The 25,292-nt window shown below is 38.7% G+C and overlaps 1 protein-coding gene across 2 annotated transcripts in view; it reads right to left on the reverse strand.

Moving 5' to 3' along the window:
• Positions 1–25,292, reverse strand: part of LOC131072217 (vacuolar protein sorting-associated protein 52 A) — a 159,606-nt gene that overhangs the window by 68,795 nt on the left and 65,519 nt on the right. For both annotated transcript variants that reach the window (XM_058008311.2, XM_058008312.2), the window contains exons 7-9: positions 16,711–16,791; positions 16,194–16,337; positions 15,903–15,994 (exon numbers count right to left, since the gene is read on the reverse strand). In XM_058008311.2, coding sequence (XP_057864294.2) covers positions 15,903–15,994; positions 16,194–16,337; positions 16,711–16,791 — 317 coding nt within the window. The remainder of the gene's footprint in view (positions 1–15,902; positions 15,995–16,193; positions 16,338–16,710; positions 16,792–25,292) is intronic.

The following is a 25,292-nucleotide window of genomic DNA, read 5'->3' on the forward strand; positions in this document are numbered from 1 at the left end:
TGACTTCCTCAAAGGCTAAGACGATGGCAGTTTCCCATTCAAGCTCAAGATCTCTTGTCTTGCTAGCAAGTAACGTGAGTGTATGTATATGCTCCAATTGCTTTTCAGTGATCATCCATCAATCCCACGGAAAACAACTTTTATTCTCTCTTCTACCTCCTTGATGTCTATAATCATTGTAGGATCTATCTTCCTCTCCAAGATGATTTGTGCTACTTCCACTATCTTATCATGAATGAGGTGCATGGCATCTTGAAATTGACTGCATTCGTAGCTAATATCTTCAAAAATAACCTTCTTCATGCGAAGTAGGCTACTCCAAAGTAGAAAGCTAGGTGTTGGTCCTTCCCTTCTTATTTTCTCTCTCGCTAAGACTTCCTTGGATGTCTTCCTTATTACTTGCAATGCTGGGATAGTAATATCTCTAGTATGGGCAAATGCCTCAAAAGCTTCTATGACAGCATGAGTTCTTCCAAGTACTTTAATAACTATATCAAGTGTCTTCATCACATCTCTTATAAACTTACTAACCTTTGTGAAAGATTTTTCTATCCATGTATCCATCAATTGTGCAGAATTTCTTATCTTTTCCATATGATCCACTAATTTGGTGGGAAGCAAAGGTAGTGGTGTAACTCCAGGATCATGTTGTCTCAATGATTCCTTAAACTGTTGGAAGTAGTTTCTCCATGCATTTACCTCTTTTTCTAACTTCTTATTCTTCTCCACTTAAATTCTAAGCATATCATTGAGTGTCTTCGTTGAATCATTCACATCACCTATGGCTTGCTCCGAATTAATTGGACCTAAGTCAATAGTCTCCATATCATACTCTTCTGTGGTGATTTCATCTTCATATTTGTCAACCATCGAAGTAGCTATTAGTATCTTCCGAGAACCTGAATCATCTCTTATCACCTTAGACATCTTCGTGGCTTTCTTCTTTTCGGTGATTTCTTAAGTGTGACTTAGAAGGTTGTCCAAGTCACCTACTAGTTCCTCATCAACTGCTATCACTTCTCTAGCAAGCCGCTCCTTAAGCCATGCAGGGATAGATGATCTTCCTTCTCCCACTTGTGTCTCTCCGTGCAGCTCATCTCTAGGAGGGGAAGTTGCCTCATCATCCTTTTCTCCTTCATCTTCATCATTCACTTGAATGTGAGGAGCGAGATCCCTTTGATCTTGTGATATCTTTTCCTTGCCTTTGTCATTCCGAACTGTAGACTCCATTGATTCATCCACTCCATGACTCAATTCCTTATCAATTCTTTGCTCTTCATGTCTTTCATTTTGATTTATCTCTTCTTCTCGCCTGGAAGAAGTGCGGGAAGGATGACCAGAATTTGACTTATGTTTCTTTCTTGGTGCTCCTTTCTCTCCATGATCATCTTTTCTCTTTGAGCCTTTGGAATGAGTTGATTGAGAAACACTTCCACTCGCACTTGCCTCTTTTTCATCATGTACTCTGGCCTCTAGGTTGAATGTCATAGTCATATTTTGCTCCTTCAACTTCTGATGTTGGATGTCTATCCATCTGCGAGTGTAGTCCAAGACTTGTTTCATCAACTCCTTCAAATCTACAACTTCCATTTCAACCCAATTGATCTTGATCTCCTTGCTTTCCTTCCCATAGGCGGGTTGGAGATATTTGCCGCTATCTTGTCCTTGATCAACAACACTAAATATCTTGCACTTTTGGATGAAATCAAGAGGTAGCCTGGAATGCATCTTTTTGTTCACTTCTAAGTCGTCTTGAACATTCATCCAATAGTCTTCTAACTGCCATTTCTTCTTATACTTCTTCCCTGCAATTCCCTTTACATTGTCATAGGGATCGAAATTATCTCTAGGAGTGAATGGCGTGACTGAGAAGAGAGATAACTTCTCTTTGGCATTCTCAACTACTTGTAGGGAAGGACAAACCTCAATTGAATCACCAAGTGAAATAGGAAAAGAAATACTAGATCCATCTTTGTGTCGATATGCCTTAACATATGCTATTAATTGTCTCACCACCTCAAGTAGTACTATTTTGTCTGTCAGATAACATGGCAACATGTAAGGAGGAGAAGGACATCCTTGAATCCTGATGTATGTGAACTTCGGGAATTGAATGAACCATGCACCATATTGTTGAATCAACGCTTGCGCTCCTGGAGATAACCTTTGATGGGTTCCATCTTGAAGGGTCCTCGTGATATGCATAATGAAGGCATCATTGACCCTCCTATAGTGATGCTCTGTCGAATGCTGTAGTTGTGGATATGCTTCACAAACTCTTATCTCTCCAGGTCCTCTTCTAACGACACCCCTATACATCAGCCCAGCATATTCATAATTCCTTGCAAGAGAGTATATGACACAGGAACTCATGTTGAATGTCCTAGTGCAGATGAGTCTTCTCAATTGAACATCCAAGTTATTACTAATAAGTCTTGCTCAATTGATTGTATCTTTACCATTGGTGACTATCTCTATAAAGAAGAACATCTAGTTCTTGAAGTAGAATGCTTGTGATGCTCCTAGAAGTTGATTGAGTAGAGTGATGAAATCCCCGAATTCCTCCTTGAAATAAACTCTATGTGGCCTACTAGGCATTTTGCTTTTGCCGGGTCTACTCTTTGTTGACGTGTATTTTGTACACAATCATACACAGAATAAAATACCCAAGGGTACCTTATCCTCTCTTGAATAAAGCCTCTGATTGCTGAAGATATCGCGAAAAAGGATCAATCAGGATGACTCCAAGGTTCTTTTATGTAGGGTCTCTACGTGTGGATAAGCTCTTTGTGGTATGATGTGATTTGCTGGAATCACAAGGGGACTTACATTCGATGATTGAACGTCTGATCTGCTTTGAATATTGCTGGAACACAGGCTCTTACTAACTTTGACTTGAAAAAAAAGGAAAAAAGAGGAGGGTGAGGAAATAATCTAACCCTAATACTAAGGAATGTAAGAGTGATGATTGATCTTTGATGAAATTCTAACTAGGTCTTGTTTTGACATCGCAGGACCATCTCCACAAGGCTAGTGCGATCTTCGAAGGAAAGCTTTATGATGTTCAAATCATCACTGCAGGCATAGACACCATCAGGTTGATGCATATCAATGAAGAAGCGACAATTGAAGTTAAGCTTAAGCTGAATGATTCCAGTTGACTACACAAGGCAAGTTTGCAATCAACAAACTGCTAGTAGTATGGATATACGAATTTCACCATCAACCAAGCATATTTCTTCCACTCATCTAATAACATGAAATCAAATATGAGAAGTATAAAGACCATGCAAATTGTCGAATCGACCCATAAATTTCACCATTTCTTCAATGAAGTTACAAGTCTTTTACAACAACATCTTGGCAACAATCTTTGCCTTCTCTCTCTACTCTACTCTAATTACTATTCTATCAACTAGCTAACTACTCTCTATCTGTCTTCTAATTGCTTTTCAACTCCTTCTAACTGCCTTTTCAAAATGAAATGCTAGGGCTTATATAGTGCCCTCAATACAATTCGATGGCTTAGATCAATTCGAGATCAATGGCCAAGATTCAACAATGAAAACCCTAATTAGGGTTTGTTACAACCATTACATAACATTTAATGCTCGACCAATGATAAAATTGTATTGCTTGGACACATGTCCTCTCTGGAAAAATCGACCAATGGATAGCCGGGGTAGGTACATCGGAGTTTGTGCCACCTTCCATGACTTAGGTACATTGAATCTGGAAATGCTAAGGTGGACCACACTGATTGGAGAAGTGATGACTAGGATGCCACCTCGTCTGACACTTGTAACTTGGTAGATATTCAACTTGATGTTGTTGAGAAGCTAGCTTTAATTAATTCATCTGGAACTATCTGCTTCTTCAACGAACCCTTTGCTTTGACTTCTTGTGTCCTTGATTTGCAGGATGATGATGTACCTCGCCTTGGAATGCTGGATTGGAAGAGGTTGCCCTTGTCCTACAAACTCGGACAATCTTTGTGGATAAAGTTGTGTATCTAATCTCCACCAAAGTTCAGGAAAATCAACATGTTGCTCCTCGTGAAACTGTTGCCGCTCCATTGAGAAATCCTTTCTTTTTTTTGATTTTTCACTTTTTTTGGATTTTCTATTTTTCACTTTTTTTTGGATTTTCTGGAATAAGAGAGATCTTGAATATCTCGGATTCAACTTGAACGTTCAGTTGGTTCCAACTTGATTCCTTCTTGCGTAAGTCCAACTGACGACTCAACGATCACCTTCCGTCGAGTGTTTGAGAAAAAGCTTTCCACTGATCTTCCTTGGATTCAAGAGTTCGTGTTTGCTGTCAGGCACTCCTAATTCAATTCTGTCGAGCATGGAGGAGGGTAAAAAGCTCTGGAAAATTTCTTCAAATGCGATGTGACTTGACAAGATCGGACTTTCAAATGCTCAGCCCTCCTTCTAGCGCCAATTCTGTTGTGCGCGGGAGGAGGGACAAAAGTCCTGCACAACTCCTTGCGAATATGATTATCTATGAACAACTTGATAATGATCGAGGCATGATAGTACGGCCCTCCTTCTAGCGCCAATTCTGTTGACGTGTATATTGTACACAATCATACACAGAATAAAATAACCAAGGGTACCTTATCCTCTCTTGAATAAAGCCTCTGATTGCTGAAGATATCGCGAAAAAGGATCAATCAGGATGACTCCAAGGTTCTTTTATGTAGGGTCTCTACGTGTGGATAAGCTCTTTGTGGTATGATGTGATTTGTTGGAATCACAAGGGGACTTACATTCGATGATTGAACGTCTGATCTGCTTTGAATATTGCTGGAACACAGGCTCTTACTAACTTTGACTTGAAAAAAAAGGAAAAAAGAGGAGGGTGAGGAAATAATCTAACCCTAATACTAAGGAATGTAGGAGCGATGATTGATCTTTGATGAAATTCTAACTAGGTCTTGTTTTGACATCGCAGGACCATCTCCACAAGGCTAGTGCGATCTTCGAAGGAAAGCTTTATGATGTTCAAATCATCACTGCAGGCATAGACACCATCAGGTTGATGCATATCAATGAAGAAGCGACAATTGAAGTTAAGCTTAAGCTGAATGATTCCAGTTGACTACACAAGGCAAGTTTGCAATCAACAAACTGCTAGTAGTATGGATATACGAATTTCACCATCAACCAAGCATATTTCTTCCACTCATCTAATAACATGAAATCAAATATGAGAAGTATAAAGACCATGCAAATTGTCGAATCGACCCGTAAATTTCACCATTTCTTCAATGAAGTTACAAGTCTTTTACAACAACATCTTGGCAACAATCTTTGCCTTCTCTCTCTACTCTACTCTAATTACTATTCTATCAACTAGCTAACTACTCTCTATCTGTCTTCTAATTGCTTTCAACTCCTTCCTAACTGCCTTTTCAAAATGAAATGCTAGGGCTTATATAGTGCCCTCAATACAATTCGATGGCTTAGATCAATTCGAGATCAATGGCCAAGATTCAACAATGAAAACCCTAATTAGGGTTTGTTACAACCATTACATAACATTTAATGCTCGACCAATGATAAAATTGTATTGCTTGGACACATGTCCTCTCTGGAAAAATCGACCAATGGATAGCCGGGGTAGGTACATCGGAGTTTGTGCCACCTTCCATGACTTAGGTACATTGAATCTGGAAATGCTAAGGTGGACCACACTGATTGGAGAAGTGATGACTAGGATGCCACCTCGTCTGACACTTGTAACTTGGTAGATATTCAACTTGATGTTGTTGAGAAGCTAGCTTTAATTAATTCATCTGGAACTATCTGCTTCTTCAACGAACCCTTTGCTTTGACTTCTTGTGTCCTTGATTTGCAGGATGATGATGTACCTCGCCTTGGAATGCTGGATTGGAAGAGGTGGCCCTTGTCCTTGCTTGATCGTCCCGGAGGAGACCGTCCTTGATCTGGCTTGATTTTCCTTGATGAGAGCCTTCCGACTTGTAGATCCTTCGAGTTTGGGAGTCGCCATCTTGATACCTACACAACATTTCAAAATTAGTAACATGTTTTGCAACGTGGAAATATAGACTAGAAAGAGGATTTAAGTTTTAAATTAGGAAACCTCATGATAAATCTTTGAATTATCATTTCCTAAATTTAACTAAGCCACTTGAAATTCAAAATTCAAAATTCAAAATTGAGACTAGGAGAATCTTGCCATACCTCCACTTGAGAACTAAATCTAAGAAAAGATGCAAAAATAGGAGAATTCGCTAGGCAAAATGTAGATCAAGACTCCCTTTAGCAAAATGCGCCCCCTTTAGCTTGGAAAAGAACTCCACCTTCCACTAGCTTCTTCAAGATCTGGAAATTCGCCTTCAAATGTCTTCAAAATCTGGAAATTATCCTCCAATCTAGCAAGAAATACGTCTCTCCAATAGCCTTCAAGATGAATTTCGCCTTCCTTAGTCTCCACATTTTGTAGAAACTTGCTCCACTCCAGCTAGATTTCGCACTTCTTCTTTGCCCTTCCAAATCGCATTTGAAATGATGAGTGAATGATGGATTAGAATCGCTAAACACACCTCCACTATATAGGGGCTTACCTCTTTATTTTCACAAAGGCCGACTTTTAGAAATAAGGCAAATAATAAGCAAATTTAAATAAAAGGGAGGCCGACTTTATAAAAATATAAAAATATAACCCCAAGCGCTCTCCCTTTTTATTTAATTTAATAATTAATCAATTTAAATGCCTTTGTATTTAATAATTTCGATTTTTAAAAAGGCCCAATCAATTATTAAATGCCTTATGCGCTATTTTCCAAATGCCATTTTAATCAAATAATTCAAAGTTTTTATCGAATTTTAGCATTTAATGTATTTCAACATTTATTGGTGCCAAAACATGAGAGATGTAAGGGATACAAACCACATCGCTCTGGTCCCTGGGAGAGGGACAGGAGCGATTATACATTTAGGTCCTCCATCTTGCATTTTTCACGTTTGAAACTTCATCTCCTACGTCCAAACTGGGATCTTCATTCGTAACTTGATGCTTGATCGATTCTATTTTGTAAATGAATGCCTCTTAGAACCATTATCGCCCTGGTCCTTGACTGAAGGACAGGAGCGAACCTTGCATCTTTGCTTAAGTTAGTCACCTTTTGACGTTTGGTTCCTTGTGCTAATCCTTGATCATATCAACTTTCAATTGCTTTCAAAATGTAAAATAGTGTCTCTTACTCCTTCTTGAACGTTTGAAACGGAAGTGACACCTCAAAATTGGACACACTTGCATATTTCGCTCTGGTCCCTGGGAGAGGGACAGGAGCGCCTTGGGCAATTTCATCAAGTTCTAGCGGTCCTTACATCTTTGCTCTTCTTCGAAGCGTTCCAACATCATCTCCATCATGCGTCTTGGCTTGGATCCGACCAATCTTGAAGGAAAAGACTTGATATTCTATATTTCGCCCTGGTCCTTGACTGAAGGACAGGAGCGAATTTGCATATATGCTCATTTGCGCTTTGCCAACTTTCAAATTTGTCTTCAATGGATTCATTATGCTCCCCTTCACTCATCTTTGACATGAAACTCGCTTTAACTTTGCTCGAATCTTGTCTTGAGGGAAAATCGCTCTGGTCCCTTGGAGAGGGACAAGAGCGCCCTAGCCAGTCACCTTGGTCCCTTGGAGAGGGACAGGGGCGAACTTGTTACTTAGGCCGATTTTCTTCATTGTGGCGTACTTAAGTTATATTCAACGGGCAAAACATACTTCCCTTGACCTCCTCAAATCGCGAAACCACTTAAATCTTGCAAGGATAATGCGAAATTGGAATTCAAGCTCCGGTCCTTCAGTGAGGGACAGGAGCGATTTTTGCTCTCAGGGCCAAATCTTTTTACTTTTCACTTCAAATTTCCTTCGCTGAGGAAAATATCATCTCTTTACACGCCATGAATAAAAGTTCGAGTCCAAACAAGGTCTAAAAATGTGTATATGAATAAAATCGCTCTGGTCCCTTGGTGAGGGACAGGAGCGAATTTACCTTTCTAGACAAATACTCCATCATTTCATCGTCCTTAATCAAGTCTGGATGCTCTATCACGTTCATTTTGTCCTCCATCATGCCTTTGATGTCTCAATTTGTCCAAACGAGGTCAGGAATGACTCCACTAAGCTTTTTCGCTCTGGACCCTTGGTGAGGGACAGGAGCGATTCGCCTTGGACCCTTGGAGAGGGACAGGAGCGGTTTTCGCTCTGGATCCTCAGTGAAGGTCAGGAGCGAAATTTGACTTTTTGAACTCTCTATCAGGACAATTTTAATGGAATATAACATTTAAGTATAAGTTTCTTATACTTTAAGTTATATTCCATATATACTTTCAGGATGTTTGAGAGTGGTTTCAGACCTCCAGGAGTTATATTGCAAAATCTAGTTTTTTGAGGTTTTTCAGTTTCCAGACTTAGTCAAATTTCAGGATCAGGACATTCCAGACTTAGCCAAATTTCAGGATCAGGACTTCCAGACTTAGCCAAATTTTCAGGACATTCCAGACTTAGCCAAATTTCAGGATCAGGACTTTCAGACTTAGCCAAATTTTCAGGACCTGCTATCCTATTGATCTCCCCGACAGCACTCAAAATGCAAAGGCTAACTAACAAAACCCTAAAAGACCAAAAAAACAAACCCTAAAAAACAAAAAAGCAAGGGTCCCCATTTGCAATGGGGCGATGTGTGAAAACGTCACAACACTCTTCAACATCCAATATTTGTTGATAATCTCCAAACATGCTTCAAGATCATCATCATAAACTGATTTAGCTCCTATGCTCTTGTAGATCATGTCTTTCGGCTAGAGTAAGTGGAAGGCTTCGATGATGGCAATTTTTGAAAGGTAGGCAAGCACTCTTCCATCTTTCACTATTGTCCTTGTGTGAGAATCATAATGTCTAGCACATTCAATCTTCAACTCGTAGCATTGAACCGCAGGAGGGAAGCCAGCTGCTTTCACTATTCCAATATCTATCATCTTCTTTGCTATCAAAGTAGGTTTGCTTGTGTACAACGAGCTCATGAACTTCTTGAGATCAAATTTCCCAAGGTTTGTGTCTCCTATATTGCTCCAATGAGATGTGATCTTGGTCTCCAATACATCACCCTTTGAATCTTCCTTGATGAGTGCTTGACGAGTTCCAGCTCCACTAGGTTTAGGCACTGCCATTCTTCACCTATAAGAGTTGTGTAAATTAAAGTTATGGTGAAGAGTGTGCAAAATGTTAATTTTAAGCCTATTAGATCTTAGGAATGATATTGAATAGCTTATAATATTGATTTAAATCTATCTTAAGCTTAAACAAATCTAAAAATGTATGTCTAATATGGCTGATTCCCTTATTTCAGTATATCTATCTGCACATTAGCCTTCAGAATTCACAATGCTAACAGGTCTAATTTCAATAAAAATGATCAAGAGTTAGTATAAATCAGACCTGCACTAATTGTACATTGCACATACCTCTGAATATTTTTGATGATTTCACCTTATATTGATGCACTTGAACAAAGGATGTGACAGAGAATACTCAGCAAGCTTGTTGATGTTGAAGGTGAGTAGATGAATTCGCTTCACACCTAATCAAGTTCACTCTCCTTCTCATAAATTTCGCTGTTGTATGATGAAGTTCGCTTCTTTTGTTGAGCAAATATGAATGAATTGTATGCTCCTAGGTCAGATTCGCTGTTGATGCTGATTGAATTCGCTGTCCAATTGAATGATGCTATTGACTAGAATCGCTGATCTGCTCCTGAAATTTGTAGTTCGAGAAGGAATTCGTTTTGAAATGGTGATCAAATGAATGTTTTGAATCCCTTTATATAGGCGCTTCAAGGGGGAGATGTGTCTTTTGGGTGAAGGCCGACTTAATTTTAAGTAAATAAAATTTAAATTGTCTCCCTTTAGATAGCTGACTTAACGAGTCCCCTAGACATTACCCCTTTTGAATTTTAAATTATAGTTTTGGCGCCAAAAATATGTTTGAATAGTGCTTGCAACGGCCCAAAGAGGGAATTTGCTCCCAAGGTGGAGCAAAGGAACACAATTTCGCTTCAACTTCAATGCAAAGGAAATTCACTCTAAACCACCAGCAATGGAAGGCAATTTTGCTTCAAAATTTAGGCAATGGAAGTTCATTGATTTCAATCATCAAGTTAGATTCTCACCTTTCATGATTCAAAATCATCATCTTTCTTATGTGTTATGCTTCAAATAATCATCAAATTGCCTTGAAAAGATTTTTCGCTCTCATTGTGAGGCAAAGGAAGTATTTTTCGCTCCACCTAAGGAGCAATGGAAGCATTTTTTTCTCCAATCAAGAAGCAATGGAAATTATTCCATACTTAGCCAAAATTTTGCTCCAAGGAGAAAGCAATGGAAGACTTGAAATTCACCCCTCATCACTTCATATTTGAGTAATTTGCTATCTATGCATGTGGAGGAGTCAATTCAACCTTGGAGAAGGCTTGATTAGCAATTTCGCTCCTATACTCAGGCAAAGGAAGACAATTTCGCTCCTAATGAGGAGCAAAGGAAGTGTTTTTCGCTCCAATCAAGGAGCAAAGGAAATCATTGCACTTTGGATACTTAGCTCAATCTCATTCAATTTCCTTCATTCTACTGACTCAAACCTTAGTCTTTTAGCCATCCATATGTGAAAACATGTCAAATTGTCCTCAAGGAATGTCTTAGAAATAATTTCGCTATCAACCAAGAGAAAAGGAACCAAATTTCGCTCCTAAGAAGGAGCAAAGGAAGTAAATTTCGCTCCAATTAGGGAGAAAAGGAAATTCTCTCACACTTAATCAAATTTTGCTCTTCATCACTTCAAGTGCATCAAATCAACCTTAAGAAAGGGTTTGAGATCAATTTCGCTCTCAAGCTTAGGCAAAGGAACACAAATTCGCTCCCAACAAGGAGCAATGGAAGGGAATTTCGCTCCTGTTAGGGAGCAAAGTAGACCTCAAACTCAGCTCTTAGATAAATTTTATCAATTCCATGCTTTTGCATAAACTTAGACTTTGTGATTTTACCTTCCTAGTGTGTAAATGTGTCAAATTAGCCTTAAGGAAGGTCTTGGAGACAATTTTGCTCCTTGAGAGGAGCAAAGAAAGTGAGGTTCGTTCCTAGAGAGGAGCAAAGGAAGTAGCTCTCAAGTTAAAGTTTAACTCACTTTTCCTCACTTACATTCATTCTCTCAACTTAAATGCATCAAACCATGTTCATGTAGAGCTCTAGGGCCAAATTCATTTTCAACCAAGGGCAAAGGAAGTGGATTTTGCTCCCAAAGGGGAGCAAAGGAATTGATTTTTGCCCTCAATCTTGAGCAATGGAAATAGCTCTCAAATTCACCTCTAGCTTAGTATTACTAACTTGCACCCTAGGGTTTAGTTCTCACGCACCAAAAAGACTCCATTATTTGCCATGAATGTGATTTCACTCTCAAATAATGGCAATGGAAGGGTTTTTCGCTCTCAAAGGAGAGCAATGGCAGTGTTTTTCGCTCCTAGAGAGGAGCAAAGGAAGTGACCTCGATTTGCCTTCTTCCATCCATTACTTAGCCAAAATGATGATGCTCTTGGCTTCTTTTGTGAATAATATGATGCTAGAGGCTTCAAAACTCACTTACTCCATCAAATTTGCTCAAGAAGTGTTTATCGCTCCTAGGTAAGGGCAATGGAAGAAGATTTTGCTCCAATTAGGGAGCAAAGGAAGCTGCATTTTCACTTATCTCAATTCGAGATCCCTGATCATTCATTGCATTTCTTGCCCAAATTGAGACATCTCATGATGATTAGAGGTGATTCTAGTGACCTTAAAGGCTTGAAGAGGGAGAGCAAAGGAAGTAAAATTCGCTCCAACTAGGGAGCAAAGGAAATTTTTTGGTACTTGGTGAAATTTCACTCCCTTATCCCACTTCTCACTAGAATACACTTAAGTCACATGAAGGAGACATCTGCATTGTTGATTAGGTGTAATATTCCCCTTAATTTTTTTTTTGTTTTTAGAAATAAGAGTTACAAGAAAACACCATAACCCGTTAAGGTTAGAGAAATAATCCAAACTGCTGAAAAGGAACCCTTCCACCTTTTGCTCACCGAGAGCCGCCCAATCTGGGAGGGTGAGAGCATACGGTGTTCCGGGTATCGTTAGCACCATAAATCAAACTGAAATTACAATGCACGGGCGGCAAGCCAGCCCCTTCTACGTATCCAGCAGGATAGAAACTAGACTCTTGGCGGTAAACCAGCCAAGGGAAATAACAAGAACTGAAACTCAATCACTCAACCGCGTATTTCAGCGGGAGGACATTACATTAAGCTATCACTCTACCGCATATTTCAGCGGGAGGACAATTGCATTAAACTTATCACTCGACCACTTATTCAGTGTGAGGACTGAGTACATAAACTGAATTACAAAGCAAGAAGGCAGCTAAGCCAGCCTCTTCCACTTATGCAGTGAGAATTACAAATAAGAAAAGCAAGAATGATTGATCAGTACTACTGAAATAATCTTACAAAATAGAGATATGAGATAAGATAAGAAGCTTAATGCTGATCTCAAACAATCCACTATCAAAATCACACCACACTTGAACACTACTGCTGTTCTAATTCTGCAAACTAGAAAACACACTATCCAGCCACTATCGGAAACACCAAAACACTCGTAACTTTCTCAAAACTAACTGGAATCACACAAAATAAAATGCAAATGACTAATATAACATAGGCAACCAATCCAATACTTCAAACTAGCAACTTGGAAGCCCAAATGTGTTGCACGCATCCCAAGGTAAGTCTGAAAATGGCGCTACAGTAGCAAACTTCGATTTGCAACCAAAAATTGTGATGACCACCAAAAGCCACGCCAAGATAGGAGAATGATTGTCTTCCCAATACGCTTCCAAAAAGCCGATACCCAAAACGATGCAATCACTTGGTCAAGAGGTATGAGCAAAATATGGTTTCAGGCTTTCAGCAACTCCGCGACCAGCAACAAGGGAACACTCCAAAATCCACACAAAACTCTCCACAATTTGCAGAACACTCACGGACAGCACTGGAATTACAGGAACATAGCTAGGTACTATCTTCCAAGTACGAAACTGAGACTTAGCTAGGAAGCCACACTTCGAAGCTCAGATTTTCAATCGCCAAACTGGCAGCATAACAATGCAATTTCATAAGATATCCAAATGGGAGGCCAAGCACCTGTATTTATCGTTTTTTCCTCTGAAATTCAAATGTAAATGCTCCCAAATTCACCTCACCAATTTGCATTTCATTTCACTCTCACATGGCGTCCAAATGACATTTCATTTCATTTCCCAAGGTGGGCGCACAAGTTGCATTTTAACCAATAATTCAACAAGTTCGAACTTGCCTAAGTCTTCAATAATAACTTAATGCATTCTTCAAATTTCAATGCCTAACTTAGGAAAATATAACATTGATATTAGATAAAAATATGTCTTTTCCTAAGTCGCCCAATATATCATTAATCAGTAATAAAATAATTAAATATTAAACCTTAGGATAAGGAAATAATATTTAATTAAATCACTTATGACTCCAATACTGATTATCAACAAAATCCAGGATGAAGTTGAGCAATAAAGACCACTAAACTGCTACAAGAATAGGACCTTGTCCAAACTGCTAAAAATAGAATTGCTCAATACTGCCACTTACTAAAAATAGTAAGTCATGAAATACTCCTCCGAAAAACATGATCTTCGCACCCGGAGAAAGAGCTTGGAAAGCTCAGTAAGACAGCATCATCAAAACAGCCAATCCCTAACTTACTAAAAATAGTAAGTTCTCACTTCACGAAAGAATCAAATGCATGTTATACCACTCTGGAGCTCAAGAAAAAGTAAAAACCCAAAAGGAAACCATAGACAAAACTGAAGAATTCCCTCTTGGTAAACCCTAAAAAAGCGGAAGCAGAACTCCACAATAGTTGGAAACCCTAATTCTCCTTTCCAAATAGCCTACAGGTCTCCGGAATAGGCCAACGGACCACTGAACTAATCACTACGGAGAAGGGGACATTACATTAGGCTTGATTAAGGGTTTTTCAATCAACCTCTTTCCCCTTTTGCTCAACTTGACCTTTCCTCTTCTTCATGTTGCCACTGCAGACCGTGAGCAATCAAGCTAACAACCTTCCTTACCCACTCACTCAAACCTACAAGGGAGACACTAGGCTAAGAGAGACTAGGACTTGAAGAAAAGAGGGGGTCCCCATTTTTATGGGGTGATGTTGTGAAATAGTCACAACATCACCTTGCATTCACACATTTAAATTTCTCAATCAGCTTGTTTCAATGAGGTTGCAAAGTCATGTGAAATTGTAAATAGTCGTTATCCCTACCACACAACTTTTGCCTTCCTCTTGCCCATTGGCATCCTCTTTCATAACTTCATAACCATTTTTTATGGAAGGCAGTTCTGCATTTGCGTCTATCAACTAGTTCAAAACTTGCATTGGTCATTTGGAGTGAGTTACCCGCAAGAAACTTCCAATAACATCAAATTTCTTCTTGTTATAAGCATTTTAAGGTGACTTCATAACTTGTGTCGGCACATTGAGGGATGATGTTAAGTTGTAAAACGTTCACCATTGCTTCGAAAGGCTTCATCAACATTTGGAGTTGGAGGCACAACTTTTAAAACTCTTAACTTATAATTAAGAAAAATGTTTAAGCATCACTCCCATTTTATTCATCAATATTTCCACAACTTTAAAAAGGCACAAAACTTATGCTTTATCTGCTTTTTAAATCTTCACCTTGGCGTTTCTAACTTATCATCACAACACTTCAACCTTTGGAATTTAAAACTTGTTCTTTTTTCCAAGCTCCTTTGGTTTCTCTTAAATAACAATTGTGTAAAATGACATCGCAAACCTCTCTAACAAACTCCAGCTGTAATTGTTTCCGCAGATTGCCTCGTGATAAATTGAACTTTAAAATCTCACAAACCAAAAAGCATTTTGACCTTAAAACTTGCTACATTAGTTGAAATGAAATCACCAACACTTCTGTAAAAGGATTCTGCATTATTTCTTACAGATTTTGAGATTTAATTGTTTTTGCAAATCTTGATAAACTGCATAAGTGCTCTGGTGGTTCTAGTTAAAATGCACTTTTCACCTCAACTGATGTACTTGTACAAGGTGTAATGCAAGGAGCTGACATGAACCAGACTAAACATCAGATTGATCAAGTATGACAACTAGTGCAAGAAAGAAGCGATGCTAACATTATTTGGGTAAAAACAATTTGGCAAAGGAGTTTGACATATGATGACGCTTTTCGTTTTGACACAAAAACATTTTTAAATTTGGTGGTGTCAAATAAGGCCAACAACATATAATGCTCTACTTCGAGATCCAACATACTATAACATGTATCCCAAATTCTTGAAAGTTCATCACAAAAAAATGACCAGAGGTTAGAAACAACTTGTTTAACATTTGAGTAAAAAAAGAGTAAAATCATTACCCCTCGAGCATACAACATAGACAATATATACAACTGAAATCAATGTAGATCTGTTTGCATCCATCCTAGTACAGGATATAAAGACTTTTAGACTACACAAACAGAAATAAAATCTGGGAATATGAATAAGCACAAGTCAAAGCCCAAATTGTTGATCCACGTAGAATTTATGATTATCATTACCAAGTCAAAAACAGGATGTTAAAGATAACATTTTAGAACCATGAACACAGCTAAAAGGTAAAGCTTTTAGTCATCAGTTATGACAAACCATGGCTAAAGGTCAGAAGCAAGAAAGTTCTAACTTCTAAACAAAAACTGAAAATCCTCACAAGTGACTTACTTGTATTTGAGTAGAACATTTTGTTGTAAGATCTGAATGTTTGTTTTAGGCTTCTTTAGAGCTTGAAGTTTTTGAACAATAAAATCAAAACCCTGCAAACAGAAGTGTGAGAAGGTTATAAGATTTTTTTTTCCATAACTACTTATAGAATCTACAATAATGCAATGAAATAGTAGTTAACATTTCAAGGCCTGTTAGTTAGCCAGTAAAAGGGTTTAGATCAAGCAAATGAATCCAATAAGAATGCTTGAACAAGACCAGAACTTGATTCATCATGCAATGTCCACGAACCTTTGAAACTGCTTTCTGACGAAGCCTCTCTAGCTCTGGTTCTACATCCTTTAAAGCTGCAGATGTCTTTGCCATGGGATCCACTTCAACATATTTCAACTTCTTACTTAAGATTTGTAAAGTTTTCACATATTCTTCATTTACCTAGACATACAATGCAATCATTTGGTGACTCTCAAATTGTCATTAGGCTTAATAGAAACAGAGAATACATGCAGAAAGATTTATATTCCATTTGTCCATAATACATGAACAAACACAGACAAATATATCATCGCTCAAGAGTCATGGCATAGCCATCAACTTAAAAATTGCAGGCAGAAATAATGCCAAGCAGATCTGTTTATACACTAGACGATGCATAACCAATCTAGCTCACATTTCTTCTGCCTGAAAGCAATTGAACCATTTGAAGTTATTATGCCACAATTGATGCTTCTACCCATTTATAGATAAATAAATTCATAGCTTTGGCCTCAAAGAAAAACTGTTTCTTCACAATTTAAAGAGAAACTACCTCTCCTTCCACAATAGTGTCAATCATCTTTGGCGGAACAACAATGTCTTCAATAAACTTTGCTAAATTCAGCTCAGCTACCTGCAAATATGAAAACAGCTTATTGTTGAATATTCTATGGCAGAAAAAGGAAACAAACAACCTATGCTTTGAAGTCTATGGAAGAGGGAAAAAATTTCATCCTCCCTCCACCCTGGTCTGCTCCCCACCAAAGTCCCACTTTCAGCAATTTTGGCAAGTCACGCTTTCAAAAATAATGGTATACATTCAAAGCTGGAAAATTCCATTGGGTTTCTTTATGGTCATCTTTGCTGATATATGTAATGTCCCCAATTATGGAGCTAAGAACGTTGAGCCAATTGGAGAAGAAAAATGTGCAACACCGAAGTCATTTGTGAAGGAACAAGGAAAAATTCTATTTTTAGAAACTTATTTAAGGCAAGAAAGTCACTTTATTTATAAAAGTGAAGATATTAATTTTTAATTAAAAAGTAAAATATTATAAAAAGTGACTTTATAAGAAATAAAGTGGGTAAATAAAATAAAATAAAAATTAAATATATTTCCCTCATATGGAGCGGCCAACTTGAGGAAGGAATAAATTAATAAAAAAAGGAAAAGTTGCACAAAGACCTAGAATCTTCCAAAATGTCTTTATAAGGAATATCAACTTCAGTTTAGAGGCATCATTTGAGTATTCTGCTATTGTTGGAGAATTTCCATTTTCTGCTGTAACTATTGGGTTCAACTGGTTCTAAGGATGAAAACCCCTAGAATTTAGTGGTTTGTACAAAAACCCAACACCACTTGGAGAGATAAATCCACCCAGGGTTTGCCATTGAGATTATTGCAGGTATTTGGCATTGAGAAGGAGCTGGAAATGGTATATTATTTGCAGGCTTACCTATGTTACCCCGAGTTTCCAGGACGGCGGGACGGGTTTCCAAGGCGTTTTTTTTCCCGAAGCAGGGGATGGCTATATATATATATATATATATATATATATATATTTGCAGGCTTACCTATGTTACCCCAAGTTTCCAGGACGGCGAGACGGGTTTCCAAGGCGTTTTTTTTCCCGAAGCAGGGGATGGCTATATATATATATATATGTGTGTGTGTGTGTGTGGATGGAATCTGAAATTTTGAATATATTCATATTCATGAATTATACATATATATAACATTGTAACACAGTAAACATTCATCATAGCAACATAATAACATTTATAAATCGGAATCTAGATTCAAAAATGATATGATATCGATTTCATATCGCTTTCATTGATTAATATTGATATTAAATTATTAATTCCGTTCATTAATATCGCTTCACTTTGATATTAAAAATATCGCTCAGCGCTTTGGTTAGCGTTTTAATATAAAAAATAGATTTTATAAAAAAGTTTGTTTTTCATCATTTGGTGTAAGGCTTTCAACAATAAATATTGGTATTAGATGCTGCCGTTCAATATTTCATAAAAAACGACAATACATACTAAATGAAGTGCTTCAGATCCTCCTTGCAGATCCAATCTGATACAAGTGAGATTGCTCTTCCGAATGCCATAAATTGACACTGGTCAGCGGCTTCCTAGGAGGAACAGCATGTAGGCTGTTCAAAGAAAAGCTGAAGAGGGGGCTTTCCTGCTGGTTGGGGTGGGATTTACGGACTGGTTTGCAAGTGGAAAGGGCATGAAGCTAGTGGGAAAGGTAGGAGCTTGTATACCTAAGAATTGGAGTTTTACAAACAAACACGTCAACATATAAGGGGAAACTAATACCTTGCTGAAGTAGCCAAACTTTGATCGCACTACAAGATTTTAAGGAAACAAATATGCATACCAAATACCTATGGAACTCAGGAGGCTTATTTTTTTATAAGGATGAGTGTTACTGTACCCAAATCAGATGAAGTGACATTTTACAATGCCAACCTACAGTCAGGTCCAATTATGTTGGAGTTAGAGGCAGACCATTAAAGGTATATTTAATATACAATTTATGAATTTATTAATTGGCTAAGCATGAATGGTTGTCTTCAAATATCAAGATCATTCACGTCATTCCTCGCGGTACTTATAAAATAACATTCATCTTCAAGTTACTGTTGTCACAAAAGTTTGCACCCTTGTTGAGCTATCAACCCAGCAACCTTGTGAAACATGGAGACAACCCCGAAGTGTGTTACCTTGCGCAAGGGGGTTGAATCTCTGGAGATGGCCGGCTTCCTTCCTTATCCAGTTGTAGGTGTTGAAACAACCTAACACTTCAAATTCTACTCCTAAACCTACTCTAACAGCTTGCAAGAGAAAAGAGGCAAGAAAGTACAGAAAGTAAATAGGTGATGCACCAAGATTAGAGATGTCTTTCTCCCCGCCCCAAAATGACACCAAGAATCAATTAAAATACCCTGGGGATGCACAAACTTCAATTGCATGAAAGACACCAAATGCATGTATGGAGGTTAGGTTTTGTTGAATGTCAAAAGGGGAGAAGGTTTCCCACAACTCACACTCAGAAACAAATTAACATGGCATATCTGTGAGAGAAAGCTACAAAACATACACTTATAATGAAGGTAAAGAAACATACACAATATGCATAAGTCGAAGAGAGGCAAGAATGATGATTTCAATTCATTCTCAGGCCAATGGACAAACTTACAATTGCAGAAATGCAAGAAAACATAGAAATCTTCAAGAGAATTAAAAGAGTAGAAAGTAGCTCAAGCTAGCAGGAGAGAACAGTTTACAATGAGGCTTAACAGCCTATATAGCAAACTGATCGCAGAGAAGAGACCAATGGTCAAAGAGGGGAAACCTTGACCTTGGCGTACGCAGAGGAATGTTAGCCTGAGAAGATAAGGAAGTGGCCAGACCTAACATAGTTGTGCATGCAAGCAACCTAGCCATACCTAGATGAGGCAATCCCAAGAGGAAAATTACTTCTAGAAGGTAGATTGCATGACATTCCAAAGTCAAAGCATACAGACCTAACATGAAGGCCATCAAGTAACCATAAATAAGCATGGTTTTGGACTCCATTTGATGGCAATCTTGCAAAAAATATTAAATGTGTCCCTATAGCTCCATGAATGAAAGTAGACAATTCGCGGGAATTTGTGGGGCATTAAGAGCCTTGAGTGTTGATCATGCCATCTAGAAATGTTGTAGTCACTGGAGGTCGAGCATCGAGCCATCAGGAAACTGTTGTAAAGGGAGAGGATTTGAGAACCCTAGAGCCCAAAGGGATGAGAGGGAGGAGATAGGACTTCAAATTTCCATGTTCAGGGAGACAGGATACCTCTTCCCCAATAAGGTAAGGGGTAGAATGGTTCCCTAAATCCCAAAATCCGACAAGGGAATCTCGGGTTTCGAGGTTCAGGGAAATCGGATACCTCTTCCCAAAAAAGGGAGGGGTAGACTAGTTCCCCAAATCCCAAAATCCCACAAGAAAGGCAAGTTCGGGTTTCAAGGTTCAAGGAGACAGGATACCTCTTCCCAAAAAGGGAAGAGGTAGACTGGTTCCCCGAATCTTGAAATCTGGCAAGGAAGGGAAGCCCAAGTTTCAAGGTTCGAGGAGACAGAATACCTCTTCCCAAATAGAGAAGGGGTAGACTGGTTCCCCAAATCCCGAAATCTGGCAAGGAAGGGAAGTTTAGGTTTCAGGGTTCGGGGAGACATGATACCTCTTCCCAAAAAGGGAAGGGGTAGACTGGTTCCTTGAATCTTGAAATCTAGAATTCCTAAGAAGAAAAAGGTAAGGAGAATGGACCAATGGACTCCAAGGTATGTAGGCAAGATGCAAGGGTGAAGGCTTGAAGTCTGCCTCATCATGAAAGAACACTTTAGTGTTTTCCTAATACCCTGACTTGGCGCTTGATCAACTAGGGTAGAACTAGTCCATGGAACATATCTCTAATCGATTCTCACTAATGGACCAAGGGTGTCATAAAATGACAACATTTTGATGAGATCTGCAGGATGCTTACCTGCTAAGCATGAGATCCAGAAGCCTTGAACATCCATTGGGCACAGAGTCACTGAGAGGACCCAAAAAACATGTGCATGCCTACACTTGGAGGAAAGTCAGAAACTAGAGCATGCATCCTCTTAAGGAGAATGTAGCAGGTGCAAAAGCACTTACGAAAGCAAAACAACCTTTAATCTAATATTTACATTGTCATAAAAAACCTCTTTAGAAGTAAGGCTTGAGATGAATCCCATTCACTGGGATTGGAAGAACTTCACCATCAAGCTTAGAGCGATGAAATGCATTGGCCTCCTTGCAACTAGTAATGGCATATAGACCACTCCAGATAGCATCAAACTTGGAGTGTCGTCCAACCTTGGCTCTATCAACACCCCACTTGAGAACTAGATCTCCCTCTTTGAAGATCCTATTAGTGGCCTTTTTGTCAAAACTTCTTTTGACCTGCTATTGATGAACCTTGAGTGTACACATAGCTTGGTTTCTAACTTCTAGCTCCATTAGCTCAGCTAGCCTCACTGTCATGGCATCATTCTTTGTCAATTCTAGTTGGTGTGCTAATTCAAGAGAGGGTAACTCTAGTGAAAGTGGGAATCTTGCTTCTTTTCCGTATAACAGCATGAAAGGGGAGTTACCAATTGCCCTCTTGGGTGTGATTTTGTCAGCCCATAAGGCTGTCCTCAACCTAGTATGCCAAGACCTCTAATTGTCTTTGACGGTCCTTTTGATTAACTTGATGAGGTTCTAAAATCTATTGATATGGCCATAAAGTGTGCATATTTGGTTAGACGATCTTTTCCCTATACCTTACGTAGAGATGCTCTCCCACATCTAATTGGGTAGGGGAAAGGGTTGAAGTAGACCGGCTGGGTATGTATGTTCTTTATTTCTTTGGCACACCATGCACTCCCTGACATGTTTTAATACATTTCCTTTGACGCCTTTCCATGACAACCTTTCCCTAATTTGTTAGTAAGTCTTGTAATATGTTTGATGCTTGGATGATTGGTTGTCATGAAAGGTTTTAAAAATTTCTTTCTTTACCCTTGACCCTAGTGTGATATATCATTTCCTTGTAAAGAATGAGGTCATCAATAACTTAGTACCTTTCATCTTATACCTTTCCTTCTATTATGTCACCCGAGAATGTGTCTTTAGCATATTCTGTAAGTATACATGTTCTCCATTCCGTGGATATTGTATTTGTTGATCCAAGGTGAGGTCTCCATGATAGGGCATCGGCTACAACATTGTTTTTTCCCTTCATGTACTCAACGTCGAAATCGTAAGCTTGTAACTTGCTCATCTATTTTTTCTGCCTATCATTTAAGTCCTTTTAATTAAGGAAAAACCTCAGACTATTATGATCGGTCTTCACTATAAATCTCCCACAGAATAGGTATTGTTTGAATTTTGCTAGGGCATGCATGATTGCTAGCATTTCTTTGTCATAGATAGAATGTGTTCTTTCTTTGAGTTTTCTACTTTCAAAGGCTATGAGGTGTTTGTTTTGCATTAATACCGCCCCTATTCCTTCCCCTAAAGCATCACAATATAATTCAAAAGGTAAGAAGTCTAGTGTTGCCAAAACAGGGCAGGAACTCATTACTTCTTTGAGTTTTCCGAAAGTTGTTTGTGCTTCTTCATTCCAGGTAAATGCTCCTTTCTTGGTTAACTCGGTTAGGCGTGCAACCAATTTTGAGAAACCCTCAACAAATATCCGATAATAGTACAAAGTCATAAGAACCCTATGGTGTGTGCTAAATTTCTTGGCTTTGGCCAACTTCTTATGGTCTCAATCTTCTCTTCATCCACACTAACTCCTCAAGCACTGATTTTGTGCCCTAAGTACAAGATTTCTTCCATACCAAACTCGCATTTGGAGAAAATAACGAATGTTGCTCAAGTATTTGTAATACTTCATCCACATGTCTTACGTGTTGCTCCCAAGTTTTAATATAAATTAGGATATTGTCAAAGAAGACCAACAAGAATTTCCTTAGCTACCCCCTAAAGACATGGTTCATGCAAAACTAAAAAATAGGCTAAGACATTTGTTAGCCCAAAGGGTAGGACAAGAAATTTAAAATGACCATAGTGGCACCTAAAGGCTATCTTCGGTATATCTTCCTCCCCTTAGTCTAATGTGGCAATAACCTGATTTTAGGTCAATTTTAGAGAAGTACGCCACTCCATGGAGTTCATCAATTAGCTCATCAACTTAGGAATGGCGTATTTGTTTTTTATTGTTTATTTTATTTAATGTCATGTAATCAATGCACACTCTCATTGTGCCATCTTTTTTTTTTGAAAGTACAACAAAAGAGGCAAAAGGACTAGAGCTTGGTTGGATATGCCCCTTTTGTAACAATTCTTTTATGGTTTTTTCTATTTCTTCTTTATATTTATGAGGATGGCAATAGGGAGTGGTAACAACTAGTTTTGCCCCTTATTCTAATTTGATAAAAAGTTCAAAACTTCAAAGCCTCTTTTTGGCAGAAGTCCAGGGGGAATATCACTAAAAACCCTCTTATGCTTGTTCAATAATGGTTGTATATCAACAAGGATTGATTTTCCTTTGAGGGAAGTTTTGTCTAGGACCAAACATTGAGCCACCCATTCCACTTGGTCACGCTTAAGGATTTTCTCCATCTTTTTAGATGAAACTACCCTTAGGGACCCATCAAATAGTTCTTCCAAAAGAACCTTTTTTCCCATTATGTTCAAAGCATATCTCCAACTTTGTGAAGTCTAGGATGTAGTGGCCCAACAAGTGTAGCCATGGGGTACCAAAAATCACATCAGTATCCCCCATATTTATGATGTAGAATTTGTCTTCCAATGGATCTTTTCCCAAGGTGATGCTTAATTGGGAAAAAAAAAATGTGCATCGAGTAGTAGACCCATTAGCCAAGGGACACAGCAAAACTGGCTCCAACTACACGATGTCATGCGATGCAAAACTTTCGTGTTATGCAAAAAAAACAATTGCAAAATAGGCTCCACATGGCTGTAGGGCTCGACAGAAGCGCTATGGCCGTTGTCACCCCCTATGTATAACACGAAGGTTATTTTGGGTGTACAGCAATGTAGTCAGTGCGTTTTTGGAGCCGGAATAGCTGCAGCCTCAGCCAAGGCTACCTTAAAGCCTTTAAAGTCTTCTTCTAACTTTAGCCTTGCAGCCAAGTTTTCAACAATAAAATTGTGGGTAGCTCCACTATCTACAAGGGTTGTTACTTTCTTCCCCTTAATCACACCTCGGATTCTAAAAGGATGATGTTTGGATGCCCTTAAGATGGAAGCCAAGGTTCCACATTCCTCATCCTCTTCATCAAACCTCATTCTTTTGTTTGGGACTTCTTCTCCCCCATCCCTTCTTCCTTCATTAGATATTGCTTCAATATTATGAGCTCAACTTCTTCTCCCACATTTATGTTCAGGTTTCCAATCCTCTTTGCACTTGTAGCACAAGTTCTTCTTTCTAAGGTCCCTTCAATTGCACAAGTGTCTAGGCTTCCATATATCTTTGCACTTGAAACACAACTTTATCTTTTGGTTTTCATCTTGTTTACAAGTGTGTCCATGTTCACATTTTCTCTTGCAATCAAAACATAGACCTTTCTTCCTTAGTTCCTCTTAGTCATTATTAGAAAGAAATGCTCTCTTACATCCATCCTTCCCATAGAAGTGCATATCTTTTGATGTCATCTTCTTAGAGTGATCCTTTACCTTTGCTTGGGCGGTATCAAGTGGAGTGGCTTTAAGGAATGCTTCTTGGAGTGTAGTAGGATCCAAGGCACTTACTAGGATTCGGGTGGCATCTAACAATCCTTCTATAAATAAGTAGATGAGCCTTTGCTCCAATATTCCAAGTACCATAAGGGATAGTCTTTGAAACTCAGCCACATAATCTTCAATGGTTCCTTCTTGCCTTATTTGTGTTAACTCTTTGAAGTATCTCTTGGGGTGCTTATGATCAAACCTTTCAATGATTTTTTCAATGAAGGCATTATAGTTTTTTATATTTTGATGGTTTTGTGTGACTAAGCCATGGTACCACCATTTATGGGCCACTTCGTCCAGGTGCAATATGCCAAACTCAATGAATGTGACCTTACCCAATCCATCAAAGTTTGGGAGGGTCAATTTGCCTACTTTGAGTTGCAAGTTCTTATTAGTTTGGTTTCTCCCCCTTCTTTGGGTACTTCTAGTCCCGACCTCACAATATATCATGAAAGGGATGCTCCTCTTAACTTTTGGATCAAGCATTGCATATGCTTCAACAAGATCATTCAAATCAGGATTAGATGTGTGAATTTCCTCCTCTTCCCTTGACAACCCCTCCCTAGTTACGAAGGGAAGTCGAGTTATTCTTGGGGTGGACCTCGATGTGGTATCATTTTCAGATTGTCTTGTGGCTTCCCTCCCACTTCCTTGGTGAGACCTAAGAGTGTTCATGGTGTTATTTACATTTTGTAAGGGTTAGGATGTTTGTTCCATGAAGGCCCAAGATTCATGTTCCATTTGCTCACTCCTTGTGTAAAATTCATGTCCCATTTGCTCACTCCTTGTGTGGTCTTGGTTGTGGT

The sequence above is a fragment of the Cryptomeria japonica genome, chromosome 6 (genome assembly GCF_030272615.1).
Source record: "Cryptomeria japonica chromosome 6, Sugi_1.0, whole genome shotgun sequence".
Lineage (NCBI taxonomy): Eukaryota > Viridiplantae > Streptophyta > Pinopsida > Cupressales > Cupressaceae > Cryptomeria > Cryptomeria japonica.